This window comes from Poecilia reticulata, chromosome 1 (assembly GCF_904066995.2).
Source record: "Poecilia reticulata chromosome 1, P_reticulata-male-v2, whole genome shotgun sequence".
Taxonomy (NCBI): domain Eukaryota; kingdom Metazoa; phylum Chordata; class Actinopteri; order Cyprinodontiformes; family Poeciliidae; genus Poecilia; species Poecilia reticulata.
Window position 1 is genome coordinate 25,538,895 of NC_088830.1, and position 22,920 is coordinate 25,561,814.

The 22,920-nt window shown below is 38.3% G+C and overlaps 1 protein-coding gene across 2 annotated transcripts in view; it reads left to right on the forward strand.

Moving 5' to 3' along the window:
- Positions 1 to 22,920, forward strand: part of pkn1a (protein kinase N1a) — a 61,278-nt gene that overhangs the window by 34,481 nt on the left and 3,877 nt on the right. For both annotated transcript variants that reach the window (XM_008414254.3, XM_008414244.3), the window contains exons 3-21: positions 542 to 647; positions 2,605 to 2,753; positions 3,500 to 3,620; positions 8,547 to 8,692; positions 9,734 to 9,947; positions 10,972 to 11,166; positions 11,984 to 12,093; positions 12,187 to 12,330; positions 12,417 to 12,492; positions 15,823 to 15,958; positions 16,177 to 16,300; positions 16,544 to 16,623; positions 16,780 to 16,852; positions 17,984 to 18,075; positions 18,288 to 18,464; positions 20,123 to 20,185; positions 21,669 to 21,745; positions 21,830 to 21,972; positions 22,726 to 22,833. In XM_008414254.3, coding sequence (XP_008412476.2) covers positions 542 to 647; positions 2,605 to 2,753; positions 3,500 to 3,620; positions 8,547 to 8,692; positions 9,734 to 9,947; positions 10,972 to 11,166; positions 11,984 to 12,093; positions 12,187 to 12,330; positions 12,417 to 12,492; positions 15,823 to 15,958; positions 16,177 to 16,300; positions 16,544 to 16,623; positions 16,780 to 16,852; positions 17,984 to 18,075; positions 18,288 to 18,464; positions 20,123 to 20,185; positions 21,669 to 21,745; positions 21,830 to 21,972; positions 22,726 to 22,833 — 2,334 coding nt within the window. The remainder of the gene's footprint in view (positions 1 to 541; positions 648 to 2,604; positions 2,754 to 3,499; positions 3,621 to 8,546; positions 8,693 to 9,733; positions 9,948 to 10,971; positions 11,167 to 11,983; positions 12,094 to 12,186; positions 12,331 to 12,416; positions 12,493 to 15,822; positions 15,959 to 16,176; positions 16,301 to 16,543; positions 16,624 to 16,779; positions 16,853 to 17,983; positions 18,076 to 18,287; positions 18,465 to 20,122; positions 20,186 to 21,668; positions 21,746 to 21,829; positions 21,973 to 22,725; positions 22,834 to 22,920) is intronic.

Here is a 22,920-nt window from a genome sequence, read left to right on the forward strand (position 1 = left end):
TGTTTAAATTTATTATTAAAAGGAAGCAATAAAAATATTTTTCAGTTGTCAAGAAATTAAAGTAGGAATATCTGGTTTAAGGTTTTAGTTGTAATGTGACAAAATGTGGATGTTTATGTCTTATTAATGCTTTTTTTAAGGCCCTGTGCTGTTTATATTTTGAGGTACGCTGTTATTCTATCGACTAATTGATTTTTAAGGTGGATGTGAAGGCATCCAATTAGGTCAAATTCAGGATTAATTTTGGAGAAGTACAAAAGCTTTTAGCTAAATCTGTTGGATTAGAGTGAGAAGAGAATTATGTCACCTGCAGAATAAAATGGTTCTTCACTTTGGATTAATTATTCCTTTGGCAGTTTGATAAGCAAAACTTGTTTTATTTTCTATCGGCTTCTTGTTTAAGACTGCATACTTCGAACAGATGATTCCTTAATTTGAGTTATACTGTGATAGTTTCTCAGAGGAAGTAATGCTGAATGATGTCTTGTATTTATAAATAAATTAATTGCCTCATGCTGTTTCTTCTTTTCTTTGCCTTTAGGTGGACAGTCAGCTGCGGTCTTCGAACCGAAAGCTGGACAATCTGCACGCTCAACTGCAGGAGCTGGATGCTCACATCGTGGTGAAGGGAGGAGAGGAGAGTAAAGGTACAGCTACCAACATTATGATCGCTTGTTTTTAATCATCACTTCATTATTTCACTCCATTTTTGTAAAAAAAAAAAAAAAGCTCTAGCTTACATTATTTTGTGTATATTTAAGATTATTGTGAATCAACAAATTGCAGGTAGGATTCAGGACTGAGATAGCCACAGAGTAAAGCAGATTTTGTGTTTGGTGAACCAGTAATAACACATTTTCTGAGATTTTGATTTAAAATTTCTTGGTATTTTAAAGAGTTTATGATGTCATGCATTCTGACAGGGCCCCACAGGATCACAGATCCACCACTATGCTTCACATTGGACATGAGGCTCTCTCCAGATGTTGATTCTTTGTTTCATACCAAACCTACCTGGAGCTTTAGCTTGCGAGAAACTAAATCTTAGGGTGCATTCACTCCAACCCCGCTTCAATAGAACTCTAGTTTGTTAGCGTAGAAAGTTTGATTCGTTTGGGGAGGTGAAAGGGTAATTGAACTCTGATGTGAAACAAAACGGCAAACTCTGATCCGCCTGAAAATGAAGGCCTTGGTTTGGTTGAAGTGAACTCTGGTGTGAACTCGTATGTGAATGCCAAGTGGACCGGAGGCTGCTCCAAAAGCAGGAAGTGAACTACAGTGCAGGGAATTCTGGGTAAAAATGATCAAAACAAATGTGCAAGTCTAGCGCTAAAGGGAGAAACCGCTCATGGTCTTTTACAGAAGACAAAAGAGAAACATACATACTTAGAGAAACATTTTGAAAAGAAGGAAGTTGCGCTTAGTGTCTTCTTCTGAAGTTTTCATGTCGTTTCCTTCAGTATTTCTTGCTGCAGCGCCTCCACAGGCGAGAAGGTGAACAGATTTTTCAAAGTGTTTGGTTTGTTTGACATAGTGTAGTGTGAAAGTGAACCACACCAGCTGAAAATATAACAAATGTTGGACATTTTGGTTCTCAATCGATCAGAGTCAACCAAACAATCAAGTATGAAATCACCCTTACTTTCCCCTGACCAAATTTCATGGTTTCATTTAAAGACCCTGTAGAGTTTACTAAAGTTTACAGGGTCTTTAACTGGATGTTAAACCGTTAACATTTGTGTTGCATCATATTTGCAACTCATTGAAACAGAAAGTCATGGATCCATATTGAAACATTCGCAGAAAAACTCATCAACTTAAAGTGAAATATCCAAAAAATGTACTGGGTTAATTCATTTTTTTAAGAATTAATTATGGACAAAAGGATATTTTTATTTAGGAACAGTTGTTTCCTAACATGTCTTTTTTCCGGCACCGTGTTAAATTACTCAAATTAAAAGTTGGATGTTTCAAAGAAAATTTTCCATGTGAGATGATGCTACTGCAAGAGGAGATGAATTTGTTGTCAGGTTGATTTTACATATCTGTACCAAGGATGCCAACAAATTTGTCCAGGTGTGTAGATTTTCTTTTCTTTTTTTTTTGATCATATTTGTCAGCCACGTTGCATATAAGTTTTTTTTGTGCTAATCTTAGTGAAATTGTTTCATTTATTCATAATTTTTTAATAGTAGTTCAAATAATGGACATGGTAAAAACAAGTATTTGTGTTTGACGCTAAAAAAATGTAAACAACTTTAACTTAAATTTTGACTAGGGAAGCAAATCTAGTGCTCATTCATCTCGATTAATAAATGCAGTGCAACTTTATTTTTTTACAAAATAAAATGTTTTTTAATAATAACCCAAAGCCTTGGAGCATTTTGACTGGATGTACATATTTACTGCAGACCTCTTCAGACTTATTGCCACATTGAATCTTTTTGAAAATGTCAAACTTTGCTTTTGTTACCCAAGTATAGCCTCATATTATTAGATGCTCCATTAAATTCCCAGTGGAGTAATTTCCTCTTTTTCCCCCACCGTGTGAACCACCATCCTGCTCCTTATTTTATCGTCTCGAACCTTGCCGTCTTTCCACAGATGAGTGTCCCGGGTCTCCAGGGGCGGAGAGTCGCACGTCAGCCCACAAGGAGCGCATCGCCGCCCTGGAGAGGCAGCTTAACATCGAGCTCAAAGTCAAACAGGGGGTGGAGAATATGATCCCCATCTACGCCAACGGATCAACAAAGGTAGAGGAATGTTTCCCTTGACGCACCGCACGCACACGCGCGCGCACACACGCGCACACACACACACACACACACACACACACACACACACACACACACACACACACACACACACACACACACACACGCGCACACACACATAAACACACATGTTTGCGTGGCTATCTTTGTGGGGACTTTCCATTGACTTCCATTCATTTCTACAGCCTTACCCTTATCCTAACCCCTAACCATTACATACCTAACCCAAACCTAACTCAAAACTCAGTTCACACCTTAGTCCTAAATCTGACCCCTGATCCAAAAACAGTGTTTCCCCTTGTGGGGACCAGGCTTTGGTGCCCACAAGGAGAAGTGGGTCCCCACAACGTAGTATCAGGAAAATGGGCCCCACAAGGTAATACAAACAAACACACATGCACGCGCGCACGCACACACACATACATACTAAAGTCGCAGTGTCACGTTCAACAGGATAAAGGACACATCCATCACATCGTCTCCCCAGGTGGCTGAGAACGAACAATGTGCCGTCTGCTAACTCAGACTAATAAAACATACAACCTAAATCCTTTTCCATCTTTTCCTCCCTTGCCTTTTCATACAGCATCGGTTTTTGTTTTTAGTTTTGACGTCACTCTTATACTTCTGCTTCCCTCACAGTTTTTGTAGCTGACATGCAACGGTAAACTCTGTGATTTAGTCTGAACCGTTTCATGTGACTTTCTCCTTGTTTCTGTTTTCAGGATAAGAAAATGTTGCAGACGGCCCAGCAGATGCTGCAGGACAGCAAGACCAAAATAGACATCATCCGGATGCAAATACGGAAAGCCGTGCAGGCCACTGAGCACACCGAGGACACACAAGGTGAGTCTAGAGAAATCACACCTCTTTATCCTCCTCTGCTGTTGTTTGAGGGGTTTTTGTTCTGCAGATGCTGCTCTGGACTTTATTGCTTTTTTTGTGTTAAACTCACCAATGCAAAAGTTCTGGATCGGACACCAAACAAGCAACATTTGAGGAAAATGTGCTTAATTTTTATGCCGGCTTGTTGGTTTTTCAGTTCACTGTTTGCAGGACAAGTGACAAGAAATTAAAACTCTTCATTCATTCATTTTACACATGAAATCAGGAAATGTGATTGCTTAATGGTGTTTAATGCAGGCAGAGTTTGGTACTTTTACCTTTGGATGTTTCTACAGTTTTTATGTTGCAGTTTAATTTAGATTTTAGGTGCTAGGTCAACACCAGGGAGGACAAGATTATGAAAAGGTACGGCAAAATTTTGATAATGAGGGGTGCTGTTTGTATTCTGACACCCCTAAATAAAGAAAGAAGAGTGCATTTTTCAGAGCAAGAAATCCTGTTTCACAACCAACATGTCTGAAAAGGCTTTCTGGTTTAATGAGACGAAATAAAATAAAATTACATCAGACTTAGGACACTCTGATACTTTACAAATCAGTCATTAAACTCACGAAGAATGAAAGAAAACTAAGAGACAGCAATCCTCAGGGGTCAGAGGTTGACCTTCCTGAAGGAGAACAACTCCAACCATCCAGTCGGAACTGTGCTGGTTTAGACAAAACACATTCATCTGTCAGAATGGCCTAGTCAAAGTTCAGACCTAAATTAAGTTAACAACCTATGAACCTCTTAGTGCTGCTGTTCATACACTCTCTACTCAATCTGATTAGAGTTTAGATCGGGCATAAAAAAATCCCAACTTGTGCCCAAAATAAACCTGAATGATCATTTTAATTAGGATTTTGCTTCTTTCTTTTCATTTTTATATCATCTGACTAAGCAAAGTAAGTGTAGCTTTTCCTTTTCTTAGCTTTAAGAACTTTCAGCTCCATTTTGTCGCTTGTTGCAACCTCAGGGTGAGTCGAGTGTAAATCCTCTGGGATGTGTGATTGATAGGAGCGGAGCCGGTTGGAGGTGCGTTAACTTCTGCTCCTTACTTTCTTTCTTTCCTCAGCAGGGTGAGCTGCCAACTCTTATTCAGACTGTAATTAATGAATCAACAACTTTATATTGTGCATTCTCATTTGGTCTTCCACAGAAGCCTGAATCCGACCATCAACAAATTATTTTGGCCCGAGCCCGCCCAGATTTCTGGTCTGGCTATAAATCTAAACTGAGCTTGAACTGCTTTCAAAGAACAGCAGGAGACAAATTTCAGTCTCTAAATGTTTAAAGTTGTTAAAAACATGCAGCAAACAAACAAAAAACTAGCAGCTGTAAAGGTGGCTGAACAAAAACAGTTTAAAACCAAATATATTTAACAGCTTTATTTGATAACCGGTTGTAGGATTGTAAATTCAGTTTTTTTGTTTTCTGACAGTTGTCAGCTGGCAGTGACAGGTCGGCTCTTTTATTTATTTTTTTCACCTTCATGTTGTCATTTGAGCCTGGTTTTCTTCAGCTCCGCCTTGAGCGCGGCGGACACACAGCAGCATAAACAGATCAATGAAGGGGGCCGCTCTCTGTCCTCACATGGCTCTGCTGGGTGTATGTGCGGAGGAAGATGAAGGCTCAGGTTGAGGCACAGCAGAGCGCTTGCTCTGTCTGAAGGTGAGGTGGGCCTTACATGGAAGTGAGCAAAACAAAAAGCCGCCCACCTGGCACATTAATCAGGGCCTGAAGCATCACATCCTTCTGATTTTACCCTTGAGCTTGTAAAAAAACTTAATACGACTGTTCGCTGCTGGCGAGAGGAAGCCGATGGACATTTAAACCCTCCTGCTGGAAATATGAGAAGATTGATCATCCAGAACCCAGGAGGCTTTTAGAGAATAAAACGGGACAGAAAAGGAGAAAAATCCCAGATTTTAGGGGGAATCTGAACATTTCTGCTGATGTCAGAGTGAGGGAGCCAATGGCTGCAGAGTGTCTTTTTAGGTGCAAGTAGAGATTACTGGAGGCCTTTTAAGGGCATGCTTTATTCATCCATGTCCTTCATGTGGAAAACCTGCAGGGTTTTTGATGATGTGAGGAATTATTTCCTTTTCTGCAGAGCAGAGTGGTCAGATATTTTGTTTCTTCTTTAGCGTTCTCCAATACTGAGCAGTCTGGGTAATCTGAGTATTTGAAGGATGTTTTTATTTTACCGGTTTTCCGGTAAAGATTATGGTGAGTGAGGGTTCATATTTTAATTTCAAATAGGTGTTTTCAAGGTTTGGAAAGTGCTTGATTTGTGTGTAAATTTCCTGAAAGTGGTTTATATTCAAACTGCACAGTTTTATAATAAAATGCTTGATTAAAAGTCTAAATCTGAAACCAGATAGTTTCTTGCACCCAATAAAAAACTTTTTTTTTCTCACTGAAGTTAAATCAGTGGGAATGCCTTTGTTAAAGTTTTCTTCCGTTTTACTTTGTGTGGGTTTGCCATAGAGCTGCAACTAACAATTAGTAATCGATTATTCTGACGCTTTAATAATCAGTTAATTGGATTTTTTAAAATGGTCAGATTCTGATTTTTTTATTTATTTAATCCTATTTTATAAAAGTTTTGAAATGAAGTAAAGATACAAATAAGTACATAAATTTCCTTTTTTAAAAAAAAACAAAAAAAAAACTTATAGCTTAAAATGTAATAATCCTTGATCATTTTTAGTGAACAATGCATCTGCAGCTAAAAGATGCATCTAACATAAACAGACATTTTTTACTCTAACATTCTAGGTTTGTTAATCTGTTGATTATTTTTGGATTAACTCATTAATGGATAGCAAAGGGTGCATAAAAGGATTTTTAATTTATTTTATTTTACAGAATTTGAACTAGTGAAGCTAAATCTATGCTACTTGAGGAGTTTTGAGTTTTTATCTTAAGCGCAAAACATATATAGGTTAATTGTTGCTGTCAGAATGCTTAAGCATTTTGACATTTTTTGAGTCTGTTAATGATTAATTGATTAATGAATTAGTTGACGATTATTTCAGTAAGCGATTAATCGTTAATTTTACGAGACACTTTCCTGCTGTTACAGGTCAATCTGCGTGTGTGGCACGCTCACCAGGGAGAGACCTCCATGTTTGACCTCAAATACTTTTCACACATCAGAAACTTCTGCGGGATTTGGCAACGTTGCATTAAATAAATTTAGTTTCTCCTTCTCTAGCTGGAGAGGCAGCCTCTGTCTGTCTTATTTAGACCATCCTGGGCCGGAGTTGTGTGCAGTACACACACCGTCTCCAGGCACCACGCCCCGTCTGGAGGGTCGTCTAGCCGGGTCTGGGCTACAGGCGCAACACCTTATTTGGAGATGAAAGGACCCACATTGCTTTCCTCCACCACCTTCTCTCCTTTCTCTCTTGTCTCGTCTCTGACAAGGCTTTGAAAAGCTGATCTTCAGAAACCAACTCTGGATTTTGAAAGTCAAACACACCTTGTTAAAGGCTAATTACCCTGTTTGTTGCTTATCTCCCACCTCTCCTCTGCTCCATTGAGTTTATTGCCTGTTGTGCCATTAAGATTCCCACTTAGCTGGGAATTTGCTTCATGGCTGTGATTGGATCTGATCCTGTGTCTGTTTCTCAAGTGAAGGAGCTCAACAGTGTTTTGACTGTGGACCTGAGAGCGCCGCTCCTCGTTTTCTGCTTTCCCCGGGCTTCCATTAGCACTTCATTACCTCCCTGTGGTGAGATAAATAGCCAGTGGCTCAGAGTCAGGGGTAAATGGAAATGTGCTGCTCTGCATGACGACAGCAATACTTTGCCCTCTTCTGGAACTCCTAGAGTGAAAAAAACTACGAAAGCAAATTTTCCACGTACTATGGAAGAGGAATAGAGACACATATTTAAAAAATTCAGACTTTTATTCTCAGAATTCAGACTTAAATCTCAAAATTGTCATTTTATTTGCAAAAGTCAGACTATTTCCTCAGAATTTGGAGTTGAATCTCAGAGAATTTGGACTTTTTTGCTCAGAATTATCTTTAATCTCAGAATTCCAAAATTTTCTCTGTGAATTGTCATTTTAATTGCAACATTTTGACGTTTTTCATAGAATTCTCATTTTCTTTCCTCAATTTGGACTTGAATTTTAGAAATCTCAGAATTCAGACTTGAGCCTCAGAATTTTTGTTTTAATTGCAAAATTCAGACTTTTTCACTGAATTCTGACTTTTTTGGCACAGAATGTTGAGAAAAAAATTCTGAGAATTCTGAAAATTCTTTACTCAGAATTAAAAATCTAAATTCTGACTTTAATCTCAGAATTTTAACTTTATTCTCAAAATTCAGATTTTTTTTCCTCTGGATTTTTACTTTAAAATCTAGTCTTAAGCTGCTAAAGACACTTTTTTTTTTAAATTACCAATAAATTTTAGGATTTTGATTAATCAATAGGAGTCACAGTGGAGGGTCGCAGGCGGCTGTGGAGCCACAGGTTGCAGACCTATGGTTTAGAGCAAATTATTTTCTTGAGATGTTATATTTTCTAATAGAACAAAGTTGTTTAAATAAATGATCGAATCCTTCATGTTTTGCCACAATTATTCAGTTACACAGAGCCATGAGAGGGTTTAGTTGCTCCATTTGCTGTTTAAGTTGTGCTTCTATTAGCAATCAGTGGTTGGAGTTTAATGTTGGTTATCTTCCGTCAGACGCCTTAATGTCTTTGCTCTCTTACTCTTGTGTAATGTACAACATGCATTAAGCCATTAACCAAACTCGGGATGGACAGGGGAGTTCGCTACAATGCAGAGAGCCTCGAACATCCGACTGATGAGGCGCCTCATGTGAAGCTGAAGTTGGTGACTGTCGTCACTGCTGTTTGGTCTCACAGGGAACCATGACCTCTGTGGGGTGGAGCTGCGCATCGAAGAGCTGAGACATCACTACAGGGTGGAGCACGCCGTCGCCGACGGGGCCAAAAATGTCCTGCGTCTCCTCGGGGCCAACAAGGTTCAGGACAAGAAGGCGCTGTCTGAGGTGGGACCAAACAGTTTCAGCTCACACACGTCAAAGCTCTGTAGCTGACACAGTTTGAGGTCTTTGCATTGGTTCATTCAAAGAACACATGCTCTGCTCGCTCCCATCCTGTTTTTAAGGCGTATTAATGTTTATTTAGATCACTTCTTTTTTTGATAGTACTATGTAATGGGCCTTTCCACCTGAAAGGCCGTTTAGGGTGTTTCCACACCTGGTGGACTCGGTGTGACTGGGAACCAGAATTTAAACATTTGTTACATTTGTCACTGCATTGTCAAACAATCCAAACTAATCAAACAAGTTCTTTTGCAGATTTAGTTATTTTACTTTTGAAACTTAGAAATTTCCATGCGTTTCCTAGAAATTTCTGACATCAACCTTGAAAGTTGAGGGGCTTTTTCTAGCAAATTTTTGACTTTTCAAACTCATACATTTCCAAGATTTTTTTCTAGAAATTTTCAATTTTAATCTCAAAATTTGAGGGTTTTTTTTCTAGCAAATGTGAGACTTTTCATCCTCAGATGTTTTTCTATAGAAAATTACAGAAATTAATCTTAAAATCTTAGTCTTTTTCTCGTATTTGGCAGAAATGTACGCCTCCTTTTTTTCTATCTTTAATGACCCTGAAACGCCGTCATAGTTGTGGAATTTCTCTTGTTTTTGGCAAAAAACCACGAGCTATTTCTCCTGCTAGTTAAAGATTTGCACGTTTGTTTTGTTTCCATATATGCAGGATGCCGTGCGCTATAGTCCACTTGCTGCTTTTGGATCAGTTTGCATACACATTTTCTTTTGAACTGTGCCAGAGTTCACTGGAACCGAACCGAAACCGAGGATTTTAGGAGGATAAGAGTTCACTTTCTTGTTCCATCAGAGTTCAGCTGCGTATTCACACCTCCCCAAACGAACCAGACTTTCTAGGGAAGCAACCTAGAGTTTGATTAAAGCGGACTAAGCAGGGCTGATGTGAATGCCACCTTCATTGCCTGATAAGTTAAAGTTTGAGTTTATAGCTGATAACTGCTGCTGTGCTGATTCCAGGCTCAGTCTCGTCTCAGTGAAGCATCTCAGCGGCTGGACCTCCTCAGGGACTCCTTGGACCAGCGCTTGGCAGAACTGCCAGAAGACCATCCAAAGGCCAGCATCATCAAGGAGGAGCTGGTTCTGGCCTCCTCACCGGCCTTCAGCTCCCGCCACGGCGCCCCCTATCTGCAGAACCAATACAGCACCCTGAACAAGCCCTCTCCTCTCACCGGTAGGCCAACACTTAATAAATACAGGGACATTGAGTGTTTCTTAACCTACTGTGGATTATTAGGGCCGATGTAGATTCAATAAAAAATCTGAACATGGAGGAGTAAATTTTCACCAAAAAATTCAGGAATTTTTTGGTTGTTTTCACACATTTATGACCAAAGTTTTGGATATGTAGTAAAAATGTAGTAACATTTTTACTAGTAAAATGTAGTACAAATTTTATTTAATTTTTTTTATAAATAACAATAAAAACTTACTGCATTAAAAGTAGAATATTCTTTTACATTATAAAGTCAGATATTTTTGACCCAAACTGCCAGAAGTCCACCAAGGTTAAAGTAGTAAATCCAGGAAATGAACATCTGGATGTGTTTCGGCGTAAGTTTGAATCCAGGCTCTTTATCAGAACGTTGTTGTTTTTTTTTAAATTATTATTATTATTTATTTATTTTATTTTATTTTGGGAAATTGGTGATCGGACGATTCTAATCAACCACTGTCCTCTGGTCTCCCATGACAAAGGTTTTATTGATAGCCTGGCCTACCAGGTCATTTCTGCACGTTTGCAGTTAACAATAGTCACCAACTCTGTTGCTACTTCAGCAACTTTCTTGCTATATTGATCAACATTTCAGACAAAACATTATTGGCCAAAATCTGATTCGGCAGGTTAGACTTTTTAAAAGATCGGTAACCTGCGATCAGCCAGAGAATTGCAATCAGTGCATCCCTAATATAAACGTCACATAGACATCAGTTATAAGACATTGCAATTTCTCAAATGCCATCATCAAGCAAATACTCAGTGGCCGCAGAACTGTTTTTCTTCTATCTTGCCTTCATAACAATGCCCCAAAATCTGTCCAAGTTGGCATTAAAATGGAGAAATGCAATTTGCAGTTTCCATGCTTGTCTATGTGAATAAAAAGCTGGCAGGTGGGACTAGCATGATTGTGTTTTTGGCCTGCTGTGCTCTGACCTGCAGTCGTTTGCTACCTGCGCTGTTGTCCCTCTGTCCTCAGGCACCCTGCAGGTGCAGCTGCTGGGCTGCGTCGGATTGTTGGAGGTCGTCCCAGGTCGCAGCAAAGGGACATCTGTCACGCTGCCCTGCTACAGCCCTGGAGACACCAAGTCCTTCATGAGAGGCAGCAAGGGACTGTACGGACGCAGCGGCTCTGTCAGCGGGAAGACGCCCAGCAAGACGGAGGAACTCTCCTGTAAGCATTACTCTTGATTTCAGGAGGTGTTTTATGCTTTAATCCAGCTGCTGCAATGTCTGCAGGGAGATATTTGTTCCAAAATATTTAAAAATTATAGCTTTAAACCTTCATTCCTGCTTCAACTAATTAACATATTCTTTCCATTCTTTAAATCAATGCTATTAATTAGAGGAGCTTGTTTTAAGTCCATAATTCTTTAAATCTTCTTCCAGTGGATCAAGACATTTTAATTTATAATATGGGAAAATATTTTGTTCCACTGGCAGATTATAACTACCACTTTTTCATCAATATTGAGGAATTATTTACTAAAAACAAGCTCCTAATTCTTTCATAAAAGTTATTTGTATGTTAGTTTTGTCTTGTCTTTACTGTACTAAGGTACAAGCTTTTTACATGTTGATGTTTGCAGTATTTTTTAGCTGCAGATGCTTTTTTTGATCAAAGGTTCACTAAGAGAATGCTGTTACTGCATTTTAAGCGATAGAATGTTTATTTAAAAAAGGAATTTAATTACTTGTTTGCAGCTTTTTATGTTTCTAACATTGTATAAAAATGAAATTCTGCAGAATGTGCCAGTATTTTTTTTTTTACCATATTAATCATCAGAATAGATTAATTGATTACTAAAATAAATGCCAAGCAGACTCAGTTTGCTCTCTTTAGCTAATATAAGAACTAAAATTTGCCACAAAATACACAATGTGGCCCATTTTTATGCCATTTCCACCAATGGAGGCAAAGTTAGGTGCAAGTTTTCTTAAAACCAATGTATAATTTGTCTCATAGAAGACGTAATTTCTGTTGTTCGTAGCTGAGGTGAGTGCGGTGCTGAAGTTGGACAACAGCGTGGTCGGACAGACGGCCTGGAGGACCGTAGGAGAGCAGGCCTGGGATCAGACCTTCACTGTAGAGCTGGAAAGGGTCAGCACACACACACACACACACTCCCAAAAGTCTACATGAACATATAAACCGTATAAGTATCAATAAGTAATACAAGTATGTATGTTTTAGTCAAGAGAGTTGGAGATCGCAGTGTACTGGAAGGATTATCGCTCACTTTGCGCCCTGAAGTACCTGAAGCTGGAGGAGTTCCTGGACAACCAGAAACACCGAGTGCAGCTGGAACTGGAGCCTCAGGGCCTGCTGCTGGCAGAGGTACGCTCATCTTCACCTTCATGCTAACTTATCCAGTGCTAATTACCAACAAGCTGTCATAGGTACTATCTGTGTTCGTCCACCAGGTGACCTTCTTTAACCCGGTCATCGAGAGAGTTCCTCGCCTGCAAAGACAAAAGAAAATCTTTTCAAAGCAGCAAGGTGGGAGAAAAAACTCAACATTAATTTATTTGTCCGTTTTATTCAAATACTGCTTAAAATGAACATGTCACATGTTTATGTAAACCAGTGACGTGCGGTGAGGTTCATTGCTGGTGAGGCACTGACTTATGACTTAGACACCATACATGTTATTGGACCTACGGAAATTTCGCGCATGCATATAACGCAGAGGGGCAAAAAGACTAATCATTTACATGTCATCCATAGCCGCGTTAACTCAGTGAAACTTAAAAATGTAGGTATTAATTTCGTGCTATGATCCACAGCAAAGTAATCTGTATTCGCCAAGCTACACGCAGACTCGTTGCCATAGCAACAGACAACAATGCCACTTCATGTTTTAGGATTTAACACCAAAAAACATTCAAGAATTTTGCACACAGAACAGAACATTTGTTGTTGTAGTAGTACGTTTTAGGCTTAATGTTTTTTTAATAAATAATTGCTGTGGTAGATTAGCTACCGCTTCTACTTCACTGATTTAAACATTAACCGTAGCCCGCAAAACGCACATTTAATTAAAAAACTAAACAAAAACATCTTATTGCCGTCTTACCTTTACGTATCAATGAAATCCATGCACCCCTAATTCTGCACAAAAATATCCGTTCATCCAAAGCCAAGTCGATCCTCGGTATGTCTTTTCTACTCCGTTTGAGAATCATCAAACTGTCTTGAAGTAAAACGTTCAGCTCCGGTGTTGGTCTTCCTTTAGTTATTATCTCCTGCTTCAATTGAAAATCCACTTTAGAAAACTGTTTAAGTGTAGAAATGTAGTCTTTCATGTTGACGTCGGAAGAGAGAAGAAAACAAATATACTTATTTACTGTGTGGCTAGCTCCATGGCTAGCTCACTGTATCTTGGCAGTCACAATATCTGGGAACATGAGCGCCCCCAGTGGTGAGGCAAGAGAACTGCCTGCCTCACCTCGAGTCTGTTCTCTGCCGTTTCTTGTCGCTCCTCTACACACAAAACACGATACACACACAGTTGGTGACAAAAAAACACTGTACATTATATACATAAGCGAAATTATGAAAAATCAGTCCATATATTAAATGTTTCTTAGCCATTTTATTGCCGGCGTACAGACAGGACGAACATGCTGTCATATAATGGCAGCCAGTGCAGTTAGCGAGAGGTTGGGTAATCCCAGGTGAGGCTCAGCTTGTTGCTGCCTCACCGGCTTCGCTTCTGAGTATTTGATTGAGAAAATGCAAAAATCCAGCGATTTTGAAGAAAAACTAATCAGAATTGGTTAAGCTAAGTAACCAATACAAAACCACAGGGTGAAAATAGCAATATAAATGATTTTATATTATTATTTTTTTTCCATGATGACAGGTCCTCCCCTGACCGCACGTCACTGATGTAAACAGAGGTTTTGAATGAAAAGGAGTAGTTGGAAGAAAATAACCTTAAACAACTTAAACAAAAGCGCATTGTATATAAAGAAACACAAATGACAAAAGAGATATATTATATTACTGTCCTTAGATATACTTAGATATAATATTTTATTTTCTTAAAAGTGAAAATTTGTCTAATCTCTTTTCAGACAGATTTTTCCCCCTAACACAAACACAATGTTCCACTTGTTCAGTTCTAACTTTATTTTAATTCACAAAATCTCCAATTTCTAACTACAAATGCCATCTCTTTTAATAAATCTTTTTTGCAAATGGGTTGGTAATATACTTTTATGTGTTTTAAACATAACTTGCATTAAATAATCCACCAACTTGTGAAATTTAATACATTTTAAACTGAAGAGTTGATTTGTTGGATCTCTGTACCATTTTCTGCTTATAATCCTAATAGCGCTTTGTTGCAAAATAAAACATGAAAAAAATGTTTTTTTAAAAATCGGCAAGGGGCATGTTTTTTTTAAAATTGGTTTTTTTAAAGCTGTGAAAAGTTAAAGGAGAGAAACAAACGTGGCCTCACAGCCACTAGATCTGTTAGTTTTGTTCTCTTTGGTGCCACAGCGCCCTCTAGCGTTCAGGTCATGTACAGCTCATTCAGAGAAGTTATGTGGTTTTTCTTCTGGTTTAAAGCGCCTTTCAAAAGTATTCAAACCCATTGAACTATTTTACACTGGATGGCTACAAACATCAGTGGATTTTACTGGAGTTTTAAGTGTTGTTCTACCACAAAGTGTCGAGGCCATTATAGAGGGAACAATCAGTCACTGAGGAGTAAATTTCTGCTAAAAATCTGAAAGTTTCTAGATTAATTTGACATATTTATAAACAAGAAAAATGTTGGCTATGCTCTTATGTGGAAAAGTCATACATTTGGAAAAAAAGAAACATTTCCATGATTTACAAAAAAATAACATTTCAATATTAAAACTATATTTTAACAATTTTTAAGACTTTGTCATAATTATTTTTTGTTTGAATGCTAAATTAAAGTAGAAATCTCTGAGGTTTTAGGTAGAAACCTGCTTCTACATGGTCAATATATTGTATATATTTTATCTACAGTGATCTTAATACTCAATCATTGTTTTCAAATCTAAAAAGTGTGGAGTGCATTTGTATTTAGGGAAACTCTCCACGTTGGCCTGTCACAATAACAAGTTTTACTGGAAGATAAACTGTCCCAGTAACTATTGGAATTATAAACAATTATATTGTTGTGAGACCATTTAAAATTGATTAGGGCATAATAATGCAAATCCGGCTTCTCAAACACAAATAAACTTTAATTTAGTAAAGATCACTTTACACTGGAACTAGAAGACATTTTAAATATCCAAAATAAAACAACCAAAAACAATAAGTATAAAAAATAAACCCCACTCAAATTCTGAAACCATAAATAAAGTGGGTTATTATGTCTCTCTAAACAAAATCTCCCTTTAAAAAATATTAATTGGAATGGAAATTATCAAGAACATTTAAATTTATCATGCGATTAATTGATTAATTGCTTATTGCAACAGGATCCGGCCCCGTTTCAAGGCTATTATAGTTTATAAAGGGTTTTCTTCTCGGGCTGCCCTTTATTTAGCATCATTCCCACAGCATGATGCTGCCACCACCGTGTTTCACAACAGAGACAATTTTTAATTTCAGGATATTGTTTTTTTTTTGTTAGATTTGCATGTTCAGAACACCTTAATGAAAAGTCACTTGTAAATTTCTTACCATTCAAAATGATGTGGATGTATCAAACATAAATAAAATACTAACTGAATTACAGAAGCTGAATAAAATGAAAACTGAAGTAATTTAATGTCATTTTATTTGCCAGAAAAGTTCAAGCGTTACAGTTGTGACTCTTCCTGTTCGTTCTTCCAGGCAAGGCGTTCCTCCGGGCGCGTCAGATGAACGTGGACATCGGGACGTGGGTGAGGCTGCTCCGAAACGCAATCCCCACCGTGAACAACTCGGGAACCTACAGTCCCAACGCTCACAGCCTGACTCTGAACTCTGGGTGAGACGAGAGATATTTCTGTTCACCTCGCAGGTCGGACGCTCCAGACGGCTCGATGCGGACATGAAACCTTCCCTTCATCCTTTTCTCCTGTGACTGATTGTGATGCTTCACGGCCCTGTGTCTAACGCTCCTGTTGTGTTTTGTCCTGTGTCTGTCCGTTGTCATGCCAACGTCGGCCTGTCGTCGTCGTCTTCGTGTCCGTGTGAAACTTTCAGGGAGATCTCAGTGGAGAAATTGAGTCTGGACGACTCTCCGATAAGAGGAGATTTGAAGAGAGAAACGGACACTATCACTCCAGTGAGGCAGGCAGAGAGGGAGGAAAACCGGGATGTAGGGGAGGTGTGTGAGCAGGGATTTCTAAAATTTACACTTTCAGTCATATTTTATGATTTAAAAAAAACAAAAAAAAAACAAAGGCTGTCCCTCCACTAACTGATAAACACTCATTGTGGATGCTAAGCGCAGCACAGGAGCCGATGTGTCACCTCCAAGCCTTGTCCCTCGTCTTCCATTGTGTGTTCTCACCTCTGCCTCGGCATGTTTTTTTGTCCTTTATGTCTCTTTCCTAACGTTCTCCTAAAGGATCACCCGGCAGTCATCGAGTCCCTCTCTCCCCAAGACCAAATCCCCGAGTCCCCTGCCCGAACCCCACCTGCTAGCAGGTACAAACACACTAAAACACAACCTGGGGTGCATTTCACTCTTAAATATGAGCTGCAATTTCCAAACTGGATGTTTGGTGTGTCTCTTTTTACGTGCAGATTGTGCTTTCTTTTAGCCTTGTGTTTTTATTTTTTTTTTCCATTTGTTGTTCTTAGGCAGAAGAAAGGACCTCTGTCCATTCAGGACTTCAAGCTCATTGCTGTGCTGGGAAGGGGTCACTTTGGGAAGGTAACCGTCACAAATGTACTTTTCTTTCTCTCTCCTTAGCTTAAAGGTTGGGCTACATGGACTCAGAATTTTATTGTGACTATTGTACCACAATAGAAATGGAAAGAGGAGTTAATTTATGCAAAGAAAAGACATTGAAAATTTTTTACTTTTGGAAATTTCTGAGTTTGAAAAGTCCAAAATGTTTGACTTTTTTAAACTCAAAAATGTCCATGTTTTTTTTCTTTTTAGAAAATTTTTGAGATCGAAACATTAAAAAAAAAAATTCCTCGCAAATTTTTTGACTTTTTAAAGTAAAATTTTCTTAAGTTTTTCAAAAAATTCCTAAGATGAATCTCAATTTATTGTTTTTTTTTTCATGGAAATGTACTTCTTTTTTGTCATACTATTATGACAACAATAAAGAATATGATTCTAAAAAAACTACTTATTACTTAATTTTAGGTAACTGTATGGCACAGCATTTATAGTACCACAAGCTCAAATATTGTTCTTGAAATTTTGAATTTGAACCAGACTTTTTCAGGATGCCTCTTACTTAAGAAAAAGTGTCAATTGTGTCAATAAATGCATTTAATTGGAAATCTGATTAATTTTCCCATTTAAAAAAAAATCATAAATTCTGAAATTTATGACTTAATTAAATGCAGTTACTGTGTGCCAAAAACATCACACAGTAACTGCATTTAATATTTCTGAATTTACTGATATTTATACATGCATTCATGGAAAAATAGAGTAAATAAGAAAAATAACATTTCCAATCATATTGTCAGTTTTGGTTTTTATTTACCATCAACAACTGAATTTTCTCATGACACAATAACTCAAACTTCTTGTCATGATAATAAATTAAAGTCCAACTGAGAAGAAAAATGCAGAAGATTTGCATGGATATATTTCTGCTTAATTAGCAGATGATTTGTCTGCTCTGCAAAAATTTAGGAAGTTCTTTGTGTCCGTTGTTTTTAAAATGCAAATGAGACGTTTATTGTTCAAAAACACCTATTAACATTTCATGAAACCTGTGAGTATCATCGGAATATATAAACCTACAAACAGGATTAGTTGAAAGTTTCTTTGGTGTTTTGTTCTCCTGCAGTGAAACAAAATGTGTTTGTGTGTCTGCAGGTGCTGCTGTCAGAGTTCAGGAAAACGGGCACAATGTACGCCATCAAAGCCCTGAAAAAAGGAGACATAATCGCTCGGGATGAGGTGGAAAGGTGTGTTTATTCCTCAACTGTGGCACTGTGCTGGCTGTGTTTGATCAAAAAGGTTTAGATCTCCTTTAGACACACAGCTCTGTGCGCTTTGTCCTGATTTACAGTAAAAACAGCTAATCTTTCAGCCCATCGACCAAAATAAACTAATTCTTTGTGTATTTCACCTTTTTCCTATTGTTTTAATCTCTTTCGGGGGGGATTTCCGCTGCCAGTCTGATGTGTGAGAAGCGCATCTTTGAGATCGTGAATTTGTCTCACCATCCCTTCCTGGTCAACCTGTTTGCGTGCTTCCAAACGCCGGAGCATGTTTGCTTCGTCATGGAGTACACCGCGGGAGGCGACCTGATGATGCACATCCACACCGACGTTTTCGCAGAGCCGAGAGCCGTGTACGTGATGCCTCTCTCTGTGTGTGCGTGCGTGTGCGCGTGTGTGTGCACGCGCGTGTGTGTGTGTGTTTCAGAAAGTCTAACGTGCTTTTCAACCAGAATGAAGTTGTTTCTGGTGTTTTAGTGCAATTTTTGGTGACTTATTTAACTTAAACAAGATATTTCCAACATTATAAAGAAGGAATGGATACAGAGTATTGAACTGGAGTATACCGTATTTTTCGGATTATAAGCCACTACTATTTCCCCACGCTTTGAACCATGTGGCATCGGGCCTTTCTGCGGCTTTCCTGTGGATTTTTATTCAACCACCGGGGGGCGCTTTAGCAGGAAGTGAATCATTGGAAGTAAAAATTGGAAATCAAATAAGAAAATGCTAATTTTCATTTAGAACAAGCACATGATAGCAGCAGGCACGACGGAGAAATGTTTTCAAACTCATACCCCCTCATCATGGAAACAACACAAAGAAGTTTATATGATGCAGCTTTTAAGTTGAAGGTTATTGATCTGTACTACCAGATTGATAGTCGCTTCACTAAGCTTGGCATGAACGAATCCATGGTTCGGCGATGGAGACGCAGAGCTGCGTCCTTGTGAAAAACCGAGAGCTGCGGAGATACCAGATTTTATATGTACGTTTCCAGTTTTTTTTTTTTTTTTTTTACTTTGTAGGTGCGACTTATAGGGAGGTGTGCTCTATAGTCTGGAAAATACGGTATTTTGCATATTGCATCGCAAATCCTTCTACAGATAAAGCTCTAATAATCACTGCTTTGTGGAAACTGTTTTATAGTCTGTGAATCTGTTTAGTGAGCTTTAGCCAGAACTGATTAACATAAACACAAAACATGCAGCCAGTTCTCTTTTTTTATTTCAAGTCAACCAGAAAAAATATCTTTACTATTAACTGGGATTGTCATGATACCGATACAGAGCCAAATATTCAACACCTGATACCATTTTCCAGCACCGCAGCAACATAGTTTGAAGGAAAGAGTAAAAAATATTATTAATAACTAAATGATAATATCTTAATCCTCTTAATTAGGGACAAACTAAGTAGGGGAGAATTCAGACCTCATTTATATGAATAAATAATTAAATATTTTTTGCTTTTGCTAAGAATTTTAATAACTGTACAAAATTATTTTCTTGTATATTTACTGTACAGTCTCTTATCCTGTTTTCATATATTTTATATTTAATCTACATGAGAAATAACCAACTAATTTAGTGATCAATTAATCGCTAACTAGGCTCAATAAAGGTAATTTGGGAAAAGAACAACACAGAGCAGTAATTAAGCCAAAAGTTTACAAAAATATTAAAATTTTCTATTTAAGATTTCAAAATTATATCCACTAATGGAATAAAATGTTATTGCATTTTAGGCAACAAAATATTTATTTTCTTACATTGAAAAGATATTTAAGTTTATTTGCATCTTTTCTTGTATTTTAAATATTTGATTAAAGAAAACTTAAGTGGTTCAATGAAAAATCAATAGAATGTGTCAACTTCTAAATACAATTAATCGCCAGAATAATCAATTACTAAAATAATTGTTTGTTGCAGCTGTGTGTCTGATCATGCAGAAAGTTTCTGGCTGACTTCAGATTTCATCTCAGTTCCTCACGTTGCTCCTTTGGTTTCAGGTTTTACGCTGCCTGTGTGGTTCTTGGACTTCAGTTCCTTCATGACCATAAGATTGTGTACCGGTGAGTGAAAGTCACTCAAACACACATTTGATCTTTACGTTGGTGAGAACATGAGCTACTGACTCGTCTAACATTCTCCACCAAGCATCTTCTTCTCTAAATCAGATCTAATTACAACCACCAACAGTGCTGCTAAAGAGAGCCGTCAGAGTCGTACACAATGCTAGTTTTCTTACGAACATAAATCCTTCAAGTCCAATTTATTAAAATTGCAGGATATTGTGAAATATCAAACTGTACTATTCATTAGGGATGCTCCAATCAGGTTTTTTGCAGCCGATTCCGATCATCATGAGGCCGATCACCGATCTTTGCCGATCACCTGAAATGGCTGTTCATTTTTCGGTTTATTTATAAATGATACTATGTTATCTGACAAAATGGAAAAATTATCTGGCAATAAATTCACCTAATTTAGACATAATAGACATATTTTAATACATATGTAAAATCTTTTTTTTTTGTTTTTAAGTTACCTGCTGCAGCTTTAAGCAGACATTTGGTGTGAGAGTTCACTCTCTGGTGGAGGTTGAGCGGCGCTACGTTTGTGAAATATTATTATCTGCAGCACGTAGCAGCGGTCCAAGAGTGACAGCAGAACCAGAGCCAGCGTGAAGACTTAAATGATCAGGTTTCAGGTTATTTGTTTAGCTTTCTGACCATGATGCTAATCCGGGTGAGTGTTGGTAGCTGTGCGCTGCTTTACTGGCCGCTCCGGATGTCAATTTTCCTGTGTTGAGCCTCGATGTAGCCAAACTCCGTCAAGTGCTTGTTTTTTAAATGTCACATTAGATTCGTTGAGTTGATGCATTTTCCGTCACAACACGCAAACTTCCACCATTGACACTCAGAGCGTTCAAGTTCCACACAGCAGGATTTGTTGCTGCGCGCTTGAGCATTGTGAAGGAAAGAGGAGATCAGCTGCACACGCAAGCTGCAAAGTGAAGTACAGGTGATCGGCAACAAGAGACCGTGATGGGCGATCACTGATCATACACTTTTTAATGGAAATTGGCCGATTATGATCCGTGGCCGATCGATCGGCACACCTCCAATATCCATGTACATAATCCGTTATGATCTGTTACCTAAACATCTTCAAGAAATGTTTTATGAAAGAGGGTGTGGGTGAATGCTAAATTTTAAAATATGTAGCATCTGAACAACTATTAAAAGATTTAGTATCACTGTAACTGGAGTCAGACAATGGAACGAAATGAATGTAGAACTGAAACAATGCCCACGCATCAACCAGTTTAAAAATAAATACAAAGCTATGATGCTCGCATCGTGCAGGGAAGAAGGGAATGGACACAAATATGAGTCTGCTTTCAACTTAAGATTCTGGCTCATTGCAAAAAAATTTGGACAGGCCTAAGCTAAAGTCTGCCAGAATGAAAACATACTCTGAAATATTTCTAGGCACTTTATGATGGTAAGCTGTGAACAGACGCATCTCACCTACATTTCTTGTCACTCACAGAGACCTCAAGCTCGACAACCTGCTGCTAGACATGGATGGTTACGTAAAGATTGCTGACTTTGGGCTTTGCAAAGAAGGTGGATATTGATGATGCAGAGCGGTAGGTTCTTACTTTATGGCGGCTCACAGAAACCGTTAGTTTTGTTTGCCTCTTTCGGCAGGTATGGGCTACGGGGACCGCACAAGCACATTCTGTGGGACCCCTGAGTTTTTGGCCCCAGAGGTCCTCACGGATACGTCTTACACCAGAGCCGTGGACTGGTGGGGACTCGGGGTTCTCATCTATGAAATGTTGGTGGGAGAGGTGAGGACTGGGGTTGTCTTTCACAGATTTATAAAGGCAGAAAAATGGCCGCCTAAAGGGTTTCAGTCTGTGTTTAGAACCAAACTTATAGATTTTTAACATGTGTCTTTCCATGTCAGTGACAAAAATCTGATTTTTTTTCTCTTTTGTGAAATTTTGTTTATTTATTCATTTGTTTATTATTGCCGCGGTTGTTTGTGATCTCCCGCGTGAACTGCAAATCATAGACATGAATACGTAGACGCCTCATGGAGCGCTTAGTCGTACGTAAAAGCGTCCGCCATCTTCTGTGTGGCAGCAGAGCGATCAGAGCTCCTTAAGTTCTGTGTTGTGTGGACTTATTTCAACCGTTTTTGCAACCAGAAATTCGCTTCTAAACAACTGGAAAATATTTCCTATGTAGCTAAAGTGGCCCGAAATAACCGCTAATTGTTAGCGTAGCAGCTAACGTTTTCATACTGTTTTTTAATGAGAGCTAATGAGAGAGAGCTAATGAGAAGCCCCAAAACAACTAAATAATCACATCAAAAGTTAGAAACTCTGTCTTTAGTAATTTCTTAGTATTTAATAGCTTAGCATTTAGTGCCACTGCCAGGATATTGGAGTCATTTTTGTCCAAGATGCTTTTTTTTTTTTAAACCAGATTTATTTAACTGTTTTCCAGAACTGTCTTAAAATTAGGCACATTTTATCCCAACTCTCATAGATGGATTAGACATAAATTGCTTGACAGTATTTGTGTTTGTCCTGTAGTCTCCATTTCCTGGTGATGATGAAGAGGAGGTGTTCGACAGCATTGTGAATGATGAAGTCCGCTACCCCCGCTTCCTCTCCACCGAGGCCATTGGCATCATGAGACGAGTAAGAATAGTGTTCCTGTCGGCTTCGGCATACACAATAAAGACTTTATTATTATTATTATTTATTATATTAACATTTAGGTGTAAA